At 35.4% G+C, this 14212-nt stretch overlaps 2 protein-coding genes across 3 annotated transcripts; one reads left to right on the top strand and one right to left on the bottom strand.

Moving 5' to 3' along the window:
- The first annotated feature begins 773 nt into the window (after window positions 1-773).
- tun (N-terminal glutamine amidase tungus) lies at window positions 774-8725 on the top strand. Of its 2 annotated transcripts, none has more exons than XR_013261290.1 (6): window positions 774-1005; window positions 3923-4076; window positions 4160-4308; window positions 4380-4504; window positions 5901-6106; window positions 8061-8305. XR_013261290.1 is itself a non-coding variant. In XM_077442619.1 (6 exons), the coding sequence occupies exons 1-6, from the start codon at window positions 926-928 to the stop codon at window positions 8109-8111; spliced, it is 657 nt and encodes a 218-aa protein (XP_077298745.1). In that variant the 5' UTR covers window positions 774-925; the 3' UTR covers window positions 8112-8725. The 2 variants fall into 2 exon arrangements, 1 of the variants encoding a protein (XP_077298745.1); XM_077442619.1 differs by having other exon boundaries at window positions 5901-5998; window positions 8061-8725.
- On the bottom strand, window positions 8544-13014 carry LOC143919963 (methionine aminopeptidase 1D, mitochondrial). The gene is made up of 8 exons (XM_077442590.1): window positions 12784-13014; window positions 12506-12716; window positions 12241-12432; window positions 12072-12179; window positions 10704-10857; window positions 9796-10586; window positions 9635-9729; window positions 8544-9467 (listed from the first exon to the last, which is right to left on the bottom strand). Exons 1-6 carry the CDS (start codon window positions 12825-12827, stop codon window positions 10390-10392), a joined length of 906 nt encoding a protein of 301 aa, XP_077298716.1. The 5' UTR covers window positions 12828-13014; the 3' UTR covers window positions 8544-9467; window positions 9635-9729; window positions 9796-10389.
- Between the last annotated feature and the right edge of the window lie 1198 nt (window positions 13015-14212).

Below are 14212 nucleotides of genomic sequence, written 5' to 3'. Positions count from 1 at the left end.
AAATTGCAGAAAGATGCAAATGCAAAAAGCAGTACATACTTTCGACAAAATCTTGCCGTTTGAAAAATCCTCAAACAGCTTTGAGAAAAAATTTTGCAATTGTTATTACGATAAATTGTACAACTAACTAAATGCGCTACGTTTTTCATCCTTTTTTTTTTAGTTCGTTTATAGCTATTGCTTCAACTTTCAATATCTTTCTTTCGTTTAAAACTATTTATTTATTTATTAAGTAGAAAATTTCTAATTGAATATATAACAAATAACAACTAAAATTAATAACTATAATATAATATAATTATAAAAACTATAATTAGTAACTACAACATAATAAATTATAATGCACAACCCACTAGATGAGCACTGTAGCGCAATATGCAGTATGAGGCCGTACAATACAAATATACATTATTATTTTTGCGGAATTCACGATGAAATATCCAAGCCAATCCTCATTTTATCCAAACCTTATCCGAAGACCGTAGACAGAAATGCTGGAATTGTATGCATATATAGCATAGAAGTATAATGCATAGAATGGTCATTGTCAACAAAAGTATCGCCTAAAAGCGAGCCATCGAAGAGAGAGACGGAAAATCAGAAGAGAGACAAGAGAGAGAGAGAGAGAGAGAGTTTAGCAAACAATGAAAAAAAACTCTACCACGCAGAGTTTTTGTAGCAACATTTTTGGAGGCTGAGAGCGATTCTATGCATTCTATTTCTATGATATATAGATTTAACCGCAATGTTTTGACGTACATTTTTGCAGTGGAGACATGGACGGAAAGTGGGGCGCTTCGGGCGAAAAGTACGCGCAAAAAACAAGGTGTGGAGTACGATCGATAAGAGCATTCTAGCGGGAGAGCGTAGAAGCGAGTGGAAGAGTGGAAGTGCGAAGGCAGAGGCAAGAGGAGAGAGGGCCGAGATGGCGAGCGTCCGCCCCAATGCCCCTCCGCGCGCGCTCTTCCCCAAGGCTCAGGACTGCTGCTACGTCTCCTGCTATTGGTGACTATTTCCTGACATTCGCTGTCAATCTCACTGCTTCGTCGATCCCTTCCCCATTTTCCACATTCTATTCCCCGTTTCTCATTCTATTATCATTGTTATCATTATTTCTAAGAAAAACCATCATTTCAACGGCGAAATCACACTGCAGTCTTCGGTATTGATTACCGATTCCCGGTAGTAGTAGCGATGGCAGTAGTGATAACTGATAAGTAAACAAAGAGTCGGCTTTTGGCCGAAAGGAGGTCACGAATGCGCCATTGCACTCGGACGTGTTGCGTGACCGACGAATGCCCTGAATCATCAAAAATATTACCATGTTTTAAAATGTTCGCGACCTCGATTTTATCGGACTTATTCACGCACGTCGCATAATTCTCACGCTTTTCAGCTCTTATCAGTCGCTCACCAGTCACGTTTTGCGCTAAAATGTTTCCCTCACTTCTGATTTATCTACGCATGTAGAAACATTTCTACTTTTATTAATCAGTATGATTTTTTTAGGACTGTACGTGTGATTTCTTTTATAGGTCAAATGCTTATGTCTTTGTTATACCGAATGGTTGAGCCAATTCCTGTAGCGTAGCGTGAATTCCTGGTGCTCCCCCGCAAAATATTTTAAAGCGCTTCCCCCCCCCATATATTCATAGTATTTACTTACAGCAAAATAACTTTCCAAATTAATAATTTATACCTTTTTTTACTTATCGGTATACATATGTACCTATATATCGAAATGCATTAATAGTTTAATCTGGACGACCAAGAAGCAGTGCACAATCTGTAAAGTAACTGATGGTGAATATTCCTTAAAAACTTCCCACCTGTTAATGGCGACAGTGAAAAATTTATAAATTTTATTGGTTTTAATTATATAATTTTGTTTTATTGTTTACACATTGAAAAAATATATACAAGAATAAGAGAATATTCTCAGCAAATAGGATAAAAAGTTGCCAAAATTGGAAAAAGACGGCAGTCTTCTAGCCCTATTGGCATAGTTCAATTACACAATGAAGATGAATTCAAAATATGTATAATAATATATGCACATACATATAGTACATACACATATAGTACAAATAGGTTGAAAAATAAGAGAAGTTATTTCAAAAAAATTACGGAACAAATTAAAAAATCACTGAAAAAGGCGCGCTTCGTGGCGCTTCCCAGGTCTCGGCGCCCCCCTGCATTACGGGGTCTGCGGGCACGGTAACTACGCCACTGGCCAATTCCTACATTTGGAGTTAATATTTTTAGTTTATCTATGTACGTAGCAGTGCCGGTTTTAGGGGGGGGGGAGCTGGGTCGGGCGCCATATATGTTAGGGCGCCACACGATACGTCAAAGGCGCTTTAAAATTTAAAATTAGAGCACCAACAGCCATTCAAAATTTTAGATTAGAGCGCCAAAAGCGAGTTTTTTCTAAGGGTGTTTAGAAAAAATTACCTGGGGGTGCCATCGGGTGTAAGGCTGGCGCTGGTACGTAGTAACAATAGATGAAGTTTTTTGATCATGCGAAAATTCGAAGTCGAGATTTTGACTGATTCGAACTCAGAATCGATCATTGATCACGTTTTCATGATCTTGAAGAAATGTGTGTCTGTATATTTGGGGGATTTTTTGAACACCGTTATTCCTATCGTACTGAAACTTAGTATCGATTATTGAAATTTTTATCGATATGATGTAAATTTTTAAGTTGACCGGAAATGGTACCTCCCCTTATATGTAAGTGTCCTCTTTTTTTTAAGTTTTTAAATTCAATTATCTCCCAAACCGCTAACCGAATCAGACTGAATTTTTTTTACATGTAATAGAAATTATAATCTTTATATTTTTAAAATATTTTTACCTGAACCGCAAGTAGTACTTTTACTCTAGAGAATCAAGGTTTTTTATGTTTTTCTGAGAAACCTTTTGGTTTAATGAACGGAAATTTTATATCTACAAGTTTTAGCTTAATACCAAGTTATGTATAACATTTGGTAAGCATCCGTTAACCGGAAGTGGCAGTTTACTCTTGTTCGATTTTTCTTTCACTATTTTTTTCGCCCCCTTAAACATGTGAGCTCTTCACAAAAAAATTCAAGTATAATTCTTGTATCAATGTGATGAAAATAAAAAAAAATCACTAAATTTAATAAACCGGAAGTGGGATTTTTTCTCTTAGAAAGGTCAAAATGTTGTAACCACGATTCTTTCCACACCCCTGGACGTATCAAGCTGAAGATTATATTTGTATTCTTTATGTACTTACTTAGTGCTGATAAGGTTTTGGTCAAAATTCGTAAACCGGAAGTAGTATTTTTTTTTAAAACAATATTTCATTATTTTATTTTGACCTTTTAAATTATTTTTATTTTCTTGATATTTAATTTGTATATTAGTTATAGTGATTTTAACTAATAAAAAAAATTTCGAACAAAATCCGACAACTGGAAGTATGTAGAACTTTTGTCTTGTGTAAGTTTCCCTACATTTGCGCCCAATTTGTATAGAAAATGCTCTCCTAACCGGTATGTGTGAACGTGTATGTATGTTTAATTATTGAATTCAATAATTAAATACATTTACACGATACATCTTTTATCCACCATCGATTTTAATCCAATAGTTAGTTAATTAATTCTCCGTCTTTCTCTTATGCCGGGTATCATTCATCAGAAGCGCCAGTTGTCTCTATATAATAGGTGACTGTGGTAGTTAATGTTTTCTATTTAATCTTGTTTGCTGTTCAGAATATTCGTATCTTATTCAATAAGTTGCTATTCCCCGTCACACCGAAAACTACACAAGACTGAGTTGCAAATATCTTATCAAATGGGACAATATTGTCAATGTCACATTTACTCTTAGTACTTAGTACCGAAAGGGTCTTAATTTTGTCATTTATGTTTTGAATTTGAATTTTTAGTGAAGAAAACGTATGGAAACTGTGTCAAGATGCATACAAAAGAGTCCCCGAAGAAATGGAATTATGCTATGTAGTATTCATTTCAAATCAGAGTAAAACGGTCCCATTGTGGAGACAACGCGCTGGACGGGAAGAAGATCGACTAGTCTTTTGGGTTATTATTATTATATATACTTGTGATTTATATATGTAGATGTATTATTTATGAAGTACTGAGTTGATACAATTGTTCGACAGGATTACCACGTCATATTCATGTACGTTTGGGATAGCAAGACGTGCCTTGTGTACGATTTGGATTCAGAAATGCCTTTTCCTACATTTTTCCCCAAATATGTCACAGAGACATTTCGGACCGACCAAGTAGTAAATCCTAATTATCATAGGTAAGATTTCATCTTCGTTAAATCACGACCGTCAAAACTGTCAGTGCTGGTAATTATGGTTCCGTTTCCAGATTTTTCCGAGTTGTACCTGCCATTCAATTTTTGCAAAATTTTGCGTCAGACCGTCGTCACATGAAGAGGCCCGACGGGTCATGGATCAAACCGCCCCCTCCCTATCCAGCCATCAGCACATCAGGTAATGATGAATTTAAGTTTCATGCACCTAGTAAGTTCAGGGACCTGAGGAATGGTGATTTGTTTTCTCCTCCTGTGGCTCCCACAAAAATGTTGGCAACGTCTCCAATATCTAGAGCGATACATCTGCTCAACCAGGTCGCTGGTGAAATTGATCTCTTCAATGTAAACTGTGCTAAACTGGTTGAGTGGTTGTTGAGCAATGCCTGTGATTGATTTTATCAATTATAAATGTCAAGATATAACATGTTATTATTATTATTGTATGACTGGCCATAATGATGCGTTAGAGCTCTCTGCAATGTCACTGTGTCTAATATGTTAAAAATAAAATAATGCTAGCGTTATTTCCAGAAGCCCTTTGTTCAAAATAAAAACTTTCTAGAAATCCAAATTAACTAGCAACATAGCTCATCGTAATATCAAAATTAGTATTATCGAATTTGTCCATTGATGTCTTTGTATATATACTGTACTGTATAAGCGCATTGAATTTACCTGCTAAGCCTTCCTGGTATATATAGTGCACTGGTAGAGTTATTGCATACCAGTGGAGAGGTCATGGGTTCAATTCCCGGCCAAATACGCTGCTTGCTGACGAGATATTGTGGTTATTAAAAAACACAGATCGATTGTCTCCTGCTAGAAGTTAATTGTTGTAACGGATCTAATGAATCGGTATCCTTCCTTTCAAGTTATTAGCATCTCGAATTAATGTTTATTTTTTATTTATTCAATTAATTATTTACACTAAGATTGCATCCAAAGCGACGAGTGTACTATACAGATCAAGAGCCATATCAAATTACATACATACATAACCATTATATGCTTTTTGCTGTTTTGTAGACGACATCTATGGTCAAACATTGCAAAAAACATTGCAAACATTATTAATTATATGATAGAGACATTTATGGAGAGATTTTTTGCAGCATTTTTGTATACAATCGGCGAACCATGAGACACTGAACAACTCAAGGTTTGCGAGAGAAAAAATGCTGCATTGTAATTGTAATTGGCCAGGAAGGCACATTGGGGCTTACCTGTAAGGCCTTCCTGGTATATATGTATGTAAAAAATAAATCTATGTAAAGTTGCTAACCATTAGACCACGCTGCTGATTTGAATTTGTTGAATCTTATAAAATGCTACCTACATAATGTGTTTCTCACAAATTTGCTGTGTATCAAAAAATTTGTTGATTGTCCATAGATGTCTCTATTGTATTCTATGTGTATGTTGTGTTATGTATGAAAAATTGGTTAGCAATTGTGTAGAAAAATAGTCTAACCATATGTGTCGCCTGTCATGGCACATATGATGTATGTATGTATGTATGTAAAAATTAAAGCAAAATAACTTAATTTAAATAAATATATGCAATGTTTTTTCAGAGTGCACTCACAACCTAGACGAATATACCAATATGGACTCGGCAGTCGGGCCCGGTCAGGTTTTCAGTCTCGTCCAGTTCGTCCAGAGGTTCTACAAGGTGATGTAGTATCTGGACGATCAGCAGCTAGACGACCGCTTTTCAATTTCTTCTACCTTGGCATTTTTGCTATTGCCGCATCGCCATACCTTGAGGATAAATTAATTTGTGTGTGTGTGTGTGTGTGAATTTTTTTGCACCTCTCGACGGTTGCCATGTTTGGGAGCACAATTACTCAATCACCAGTTTCCAACGATTATACATTTAAAAAATTCACTAATCTTTGTATATGTATATCAATCATTTTTCTCCAGTTTACTGGATTTTATTGAAATTTTTATAATATTTTATACATTTTGACGTCTTCTATTGAAGATTTAAAAGTAAATGTACTATTTGACTATTTCTTCTCGTTCTCGTACCTTTCTTCTTAATGGAAATGATATAATATGATATATCCTTTTTAACTTATAATCCATCTTGTTATTATAAATTAAGAGTTTTTCAAACGTTAAATGAATGGTTATTCCACTATGTGTTATCGGAATGTATTCACATAATATTTTACATTATTCTTCTATTATGTTGTCGATAAAGCGACGTATATATATAATATATATGAGTGTTATATTCCATGAACTCTCGCACAAGACTCGAAACGACTGTTTCCATTTTTTAACATGGACGAATATGAAAATCAGCACACTGTGACTATTTATTGATAGCATAATGTTTATATTCAACTTTACTAATACATATAACATTAAATCTACATTTGTATATCAGTTTCTTTATAAGTTCATGCAGTATTTAGATTTCGAAAACTTTTACAAAGTCTTGTTTTGACCCTGGCAAAAGTATTCAACTAGGTTATATAATTTATTTATTTATTTAATAATGAATTCGCTTTCACAGACTTGCTAAATAAATTTGAATTTAACGCTATTAATTCAAAACTAATTAACCGTTTTCCCGCGGCCGTCTTCTATTGAAGCTTTGCGCGACAAGTCTGTAGCGTGGCTGTCTTCCATAGAATTTCTGAACTTTGCACGGGATTTTGAGCCTTATATGCGCCTATTTCAACTGGTTTAAGGTTCAAAATTGGTTGAATATATTACTGAGGGTTGAATGCCATCTATTCAATTTGCTTAAAATTCATATATACCAGTCAAAATTAGTTTTTTGTGGAACCATACTGAGATCTCGTTTATGTGACGTCACGTCTGTTGAACAATGGCGACGATGCGTCTCAATTGTATGAAGAATGATTATTTGACAATTAAGCCGAAACTACGAGATATATTATGTATTTTATCGTTTAAAATAATACTTAATGTGTTAATTAACATATCTTGTTACTTGAGTAAATATTAAAATCTGTATTTAAGGTCGAAAGCTCGATTGCCATATTCGCGAAAAAGGTGCCGCGTACAGGGCTTGTTCGCTATATTTATTGCCGCGGGCAAAGGGTCAAGTATGTAAACATTTTGAAGACATTGACGTTTGGTAGCTAGAGCCTTATATGTTTGCCTTTTTTGTTGCTCAGTTTAATGTCAGATTTCTTCCATACAAATCTAGCCGAATCTATGTGTAGTTAAAGATGCAAAGGTAATTTCAAACCGACAACAAAGCATAAGTATTGTTCTATCGCGAACACCTGATAAAACACGTTTCATCGATTAGATGTAAGCGTAACATTCAGTTGACTATGTATTAACAACCGTGTGTACAATACAGCATGAACTTATGGGAATACTTGAGATACTCGGCTGTATATATGATCCGTAACGAAATTTATATGCAGATTATATAATATGTAGATGGTCGAGATTTTTTTCTACTACATAATTATCAATTAGACATAAATTTGGACATTCATAATGTGATCATTCGTCATTAGTCACGTATTATATCATATATTTATCACACGTTTACTATTGTGAGATTTTTACAATTGTCTTTTACTGTAGCCGTATATTTATAAGCTGTGTGATTGTTTTTTTAATGTTTAATATTACATATGTGTAATTTTTATAAGAGTAATTTTTAAATAATCGTTTTTTTTTCTTTTTAATATACATATATATATAAATTAATTGGCATTTGTATGTAATTTGTACAGTATGGCGACTGGGACGCTGCATGTTACATGAACCTCTTCCACAGAGCGTGACTTAAACATATAGACGGACCATAAACTTGTAGGTAGAAAGTAAAGGACTGCGAAAATCAAAAGTGGCTCCAGTTCTGTATTACAGGGTAACCCTTCACTAGGGACTCTCAGCAAGATCGTTATATATGTATATGTATCGTATAACGTTTGAGTGTACTGCTCGACATGATATTTTCATTTGTCTTGAATGTATTAAATAAGAATAAATATATATAAATAAAGAATAAAAAGACCAAAATCTGTTTAAAATGTGTACACGAGGTCTCCTTTCCGTTACAAGTTATTTGTGCGTTTCGTTCGTCGGGTATATTTGATGTGCAATGAAATGTAGTGTTACCGAGTCATATCGTTTATATCAAATACTTGTTATACCGAGTTTATTTGTGTTATGTACGTGTATAATGCTATAGTGAAATTTTTAACGATTGTTTATATAGTATTGGAAGATTTTATTCAGATTCATTTGAATTACATATATAAACTATTCACGAAATAAGAAATATGCTTAATATTTGACTGATATACAATGAGTGATATAAGAATGTGCTTGTGCTTTTAATGTACCAAGTTACATTTGTTTTTATTTAAATAAAATAAATCCATGAAAACTTCTCAACTGGCGTTTCATTTCTATTGTTTCCCGTTTGTTTGTTATTGTTGCGTGGACGTGAAGAGGGCTTTCCAGCATCGGAGGGAAAAAAGTAGTGTTGTAAAAGTGGTTTATTGGTCTGCACTCGTCGGCTATCCAGTTCCGAATGCTCTACAGTTCGAGAGCGGCCAATATTTATACACATCGGGCGCTCGGTGTATACAGATAATCGCGAGATCCTATTGGCCGATGAGTCGCGCGATTCTATTGGCCGTAATATACGGCTCCTCTATACGTCGAGGCCATTTTGGTGCGAACGAGAGATCAGGTGATCAGGGCTAGTAAACCATCGACCCAGCTTAACCAGTTAAAGCCAGCAGCATAGCTCGGTCGTTAAGCTTCTGCTTAGCGTCGAGAGGCGCCGGGTTCGATCCCATGAGCTGACCTCGATTGAATAGAATTTTTCTGAGTATATCTGTAGTGCTGCTTGTCAGACTCGGATATTTGTGACTCCAGGTCGATCGTTTCTATCAGATTTTGCCAATTTTCTCTGATTTCATTATTGAAACGGTTCCCGTCAAAATTGGTTAAATATCCTTCCTACCTACTATGTCACCACTATTTGAGATTGATTAATGTGCAGTAAAATGTATGTACAATTCATAGATGTCTCGTTAATTAGCGAGTTTTTCAGTGTCTCGTAATTCAACGAGTTGTATCATATAATTATCATACACTTTTTACCGAAGCCTCAAATTTCCAATCAGCTGGATTTTTACTTACTCTGCTTATTTATTCAAATTCTTATTCACCTATAACACCTTGTGGCAACCCCGAGGTACTGACCGTAAAACCATCGGTTGGCCAATACATCACTTCCTCCCCGGCTGCCGAAATAAACAGTTGTCCAACACGGTCGTCTCACTCGCCCTACCCCCATAACCTGTTATGTCTACAAAACATTTCCATAAAATGGCTACACAAAAATTTTGTTTTGAGTACTGATCACTATAACGGCCATCTTCTTTTCTAATAAAACTCAACCGAGTTTCTATAGGCCAGGACACGGTCGAAGCATAAACCTTCCCTGCTCACAGATTCCAGAGGCCCACCGCTCACTCCAGATTAATCTGAGCTACTGTGTGTGCTGTGCTGTCCTTATAAAGCACTGCACAGCTTCCCTGATCCATCAATGTGTCTATTGTCCAGGCATGTAAAGCAGGCATGTAAAGCCTTTACATGCACTCGCCCAGATCTGTGAGAACTCCAGCGTACCCTTTGTTTGGGCACTTACAGAGTTCCGTTAGCCTAATCCGGGGTATCTATTGTTCATCCACGTATGCACTTAGACAGTAGACACTGGATACTATTTCGACCGTGGACAGTGGATAATATTTCGATCCGGCCCAGGTTATTTGCATATTCTGTACCCGCCCTCTCGTCAGCCTTATGTGGATGCTAAAAAAAAGAAAGGAACATGTTGATGCTTTCGAAATGTGGTAAAGCGAACGAACATCTACATCCTCAAAGAGCTGGCAGCTTCAGAAACTATACCCAACATGTAGAAAAAAGATTCTTTCCTACTTTGACCATATCGCTAGGAAGAATGTGGGGAGTATAGAGAAGCTGGTGATATAAAATGAATAAAATCAACACATTATCATAATATCTTTAATTCTTCATCTCAAATTAATGTTGATCAGTGAGGATAACGAAGCCGTCATCATTGATTAGAATCGTATGTTCAGCCTGTGCTGATCTTGCACCGTCCGCTGTGACGGCTGTCCAACCATCTTCGAGCACTTCTATCATCTGTTCGCCGCGGGTCAGAGCAGGCTCGATTGTGAAGGTCATCCCGGATTCCATAGTACCGGGATAAGTGTTGGCTGGAGATAGAAATACATATATATATATATATATATATATATATATATATATATATATATATATATATAGCAGAAAATTTGTTCAATTCCGAAGATTCTCAATCGAGATATACTTACCTGTATGATATATATCCGGAGCACCGTGGAAATAACTACCTATGCCATGTCCAAGTACTCCTGGAAAAACATTGTATCGATGAACGGTTGCGAGCTCTTCGATTGAATAACCTATCTCGACAAACGGAACACCAGGTCCACATACAGATATTCCCTATAAATTTTATCATATTATTTATAAGCAAATTTTGAATTATCAGAGTATCGAGGGGGGCAAAATAATTAGAATAGAAAATAAACATAAAAAAATTCGGATGTGACCAACCTATGACTTTATCTATGTAGTTGAGGAATATAAGAAGGTGACAATGAATGAAACTTACACAAGACAAAATTTCTACTTCCGGTTGTCGGATTCTGTTCGAAATTTTTTTATTACTTGAAATCACTATAATTATTATACACATTAAATATCGAGAAAATAAAATAATTAAATATTGTTTTTAAAAAAAATACTACTTCCGGTTTACGAATCCTGACCAAAACCTCATCAGCTCTAAGTTAGTACATAAAGAATACAAATATAAATTTTCAGCTTGATACGTTCACGGGTGTGGAAAGAATCGTGGTTACAACATTTTAGACCTTTCTAAGAGGAAAAAAGCCCACTTCCGGTTTATTAAATTTAATGATTTTTTTTATTTTCATCACATTGATACAAGCATTATACTTGAATTTTTTTGTGAAGAGCTCACATGTTTAAGGGGTCGAAAAAAATAGTGGAAGAAAAATCGAACAAGAGTAAACTGCCACTTCCGGTTGATGGATGCTTACCAAATTTTATACATAACTTGGTATTAAGCTTAAACTTCTAGATATTAAATTTCAGTTCAATAAACCGAAAGGTTTCTGAGACAAATATAAAAAACCTCGATTCTCTAGAGTAAAAGTACTATTTCAGGTAAAAATATTTAAAAAAATATTATGGTATAAAATTTATAATTTCTATTACATGTAAAAAAGTCTCAGTGTGATTCGGTTAGCAGTTTGGGAGATAAATGAATTCAAAAACTTAAAAAAAAGAGGACACCTATAAGGGGAGGTACTATTTCCGGTCAACTTAAAAATCTGAAAAAAATTTACGTCGTATCGATAAGAATTTCAGTAACCGATACTAAGTTTCAGTTCGATTGGACTAACTGTGTTCAAAAAATCCCCAAAATATATACACAGCCACACACACATTTTTTCTAGATGACGAAAACGTGATCAGTGATCAATTCTGAGTTCGAATCAGTCAAAATCTCGAGTTAGAATTTTCGCATGATTACAAAACATCATCTATTGTTACTACGTACATAGATAAAGTAATGAACAGTTGTTATTTATTTCTCAATTGTTCGTTATCAAGTTACTATTCTAACATACTTTTTTCAAACACTCTTCCGTTAAGCTGATCAGCTCTTTGCCCTGTTCGTCGACGTCTCCTATCAAATATGTCTTTGAACAGTCTCCATGGTGTCCTTCAAAATAAACCTAGGAAAGATTTCGTATTAGAAAGGTTCTATAGACACAAAGTATAAACGTTTCGGCTTACAGTTATGTCAATGTTTATAATATCACCGTTGATTAACTTTCTATTGTCCGGTATTCCATGACAGACTACGTTGTTGACAGAAGTGCAAATCGACTTTGGAAAGCCTCTGTAATATAATGGTGACGGGTACGCTCTGTGTTTGATGCATTTTTCGTGTACATATTTGTCTATGTCGTCCGTCGTTATGCCGACCTGTAAAATTGACTGATGATATATCTTCATACATGAAAAATTCTTGACCAAATTCTAAACATATACACATTACCTGGACGAATTCGTTCAAGTCTTTCAAAATGGAACTAGCCAGTCGGCAACTGGCTTTCATATGTTGTATTTGAGTTTCGTTTTTTATTTCAGGGTTTCCTAAAGCTGGAGAAGGTTCACATGTTTGGTAGTATTCAGGTTTGTCTATGTTTTCAGGAACGTCAAGTATTGGACTGATTCTGGCTGGTTTTACAATTTCATATTTTCCAAAGCTAATGGATACATATTAATAAATATATTTTATTAAAAAAAAAACTCATATTAGTCCATAATATTTACTTTCGCTGTTGAAATATTCTTAACAATCCTAGTTTTCGTAACATGACAGATATCGTATAGGTTATGTATCGTAACAATGAAATTAACGACCATGATGCAATACATATTTGGGAGATAATTGGACTATTCGTCACATTGGGGTGGTCACAAAGACAATTTTTGCCCTGAAAATCGCGAATACACAATATTTGGCACTCAAGTTCTCGTTACTATGATAGTTATCGTTAGTATGATGGACTTTTCGGCTGCCAGATGTTCCGTTATAGAGATTTTAGTGACTTTGTGACGAGTAATTTGTGACCAGTAATCACCGAACCATTTGGGAAGCTATCCGCCGTCAAAAATTATGAAAATAAGCATTTAAAGATCAACGTTTGTTTCTCGCTATGCAATTCTACAGTTTTAAATTTAAAAGTAATTCCATTTCAATTGACTTACTCGAAATCTTGATTTCTAGGTCAAAAAGCTTATTTATGAACACGTAACAAATGCAATCTCGGTAAATATGTATGTGGTAAACGGACTACTAGTATGTGAACCAGTCACAGGACAACCGGTCGCTTTAGATTGGTCACACGTGATCACCCGTCACAAAAATTCGACCAATTTTTAATTTTTGGGTGTGACCAGTTTTTTCGTGACCAATTTTCGGGTGTAACCCAGCCGGGTTGGGGGACACGGTCGATTGGGCGCCCAGGACGATTGGGCGATCAGTGTTACTCGCCACTGCGACAATTGGACGACGAGACTGGCGGACACTGCGTCAATTGGGCCCTGCGTCAATTGGGCGCCCATCGCACTGGGCGATCATCGAGTGGCCGACGGCGACCGGGCGACCAGGGCGCGTGGGCGACCACCGACACGGCCCGCTGGTGAAGTGGTCGCCAAGCTTACGTAAACTCTGCGTTTTGCAAGGAACGACCGCGAACGGAGCGTTATAGGAATTTCCGATGCACTGACAAATATTCTACCTACATACATATGCTTTATACCGCTTTATTTTTCGTTTCAGTTTTACCAATTTTTCGTAACAACACGAATCATACTATTAATCTTTTTCGCTATATTATATTACATTTGCTGGAATTTTATATTAAACGTACTTTTATAAATACATGTGTAGCACCTTTTCACAAAAAATAATTGTAAGATGACAAATCATATGTACCTACATATTCTCCAAAATAATATAAAAGAAAAATGATCGATTGAATCTTTCGCGCAGTGCTTTTAGTTTTTTTTCAAATGGACACACTTTTTTTTCTTTTAAATGTTATATTTCAGTTTTATCAATTGGATAAATTCACACTCTATTCTCAATTTTCTCAACACTGTATTAGTTATACATAATAACAAAATATTTTCTAATAGCGATTCTCAAAGTTTTCAAGATTATATTTTTTTTCAATGATGAAATACGTTTACGAAA

This window comes from Arctopsyche grandis, chromosome 1 (genome assembly GCF_051622035.1).
Source record: "Arctopsyche grandis isolate Sample6627 chromosome 1, ASM5162203v2, whole genome shotgun sequence".
Classification (NCBI taxonomy): Eukaryota; Metazoa; Arthropoda; class Insecta; order Trichoptera; family Hydropsychidae; genus Arctopsyche; species Arctopsyche grandis.
This window is presented reverse-complemented; position numbering and strand designations above follow the sequence as displayed.

What these genes read in the sequence shown, in the direction of transcription:
- LOC143919963 (XM_077442590.1), bottom strand. Translation starts at nt 12,827, where the DNA reads ATGTTACGAAAACTAGGATTGTTAAGAATATTTCAACAGCGAAA. An exon ending in AGAATATTTCAACAGCGAAA is followed by an intron (nt 12,717 to 12,783) that starts GTAAATATTATG and finishes TGTATCCATTAG; the next exon opens with CTTTGGAAAATATGAAATTG. An exon ending in TTATAAACATTGACATAACT is followed by an intron (nt 12,180 to 12,240) that starts GTAAGCCGAAAC and finishes AATCTTTCCTAG; the next exon opens with GTTTATTTTGAAGGACACCA.
- tun (XM_077442619.1), top strand. Translation starts at nt 926, where the DNA reads ATGGCGAGCGTCCGCCCCAATGCCCCTCCGCGCGCGCTCTTCCCCAAG. An exon ending in TGCTACGTCTCCTGCTATTG is followed by an intron (nt 1,006 to 3,922) that starts GTGACTATTTCC and finishes TTGAATTTTTAG; the next exon opens with TGAAGAAAACGTATGGAAAC. An exon ending in TCCAGCCATCAGCACATCAG is followed by an intron (nt 4,505 to 5,900) that starts GTAATGATGAAT and finishes ATGTTTTTTCAG; the next exon opens with AGTGCACTCACAACCTAGAC.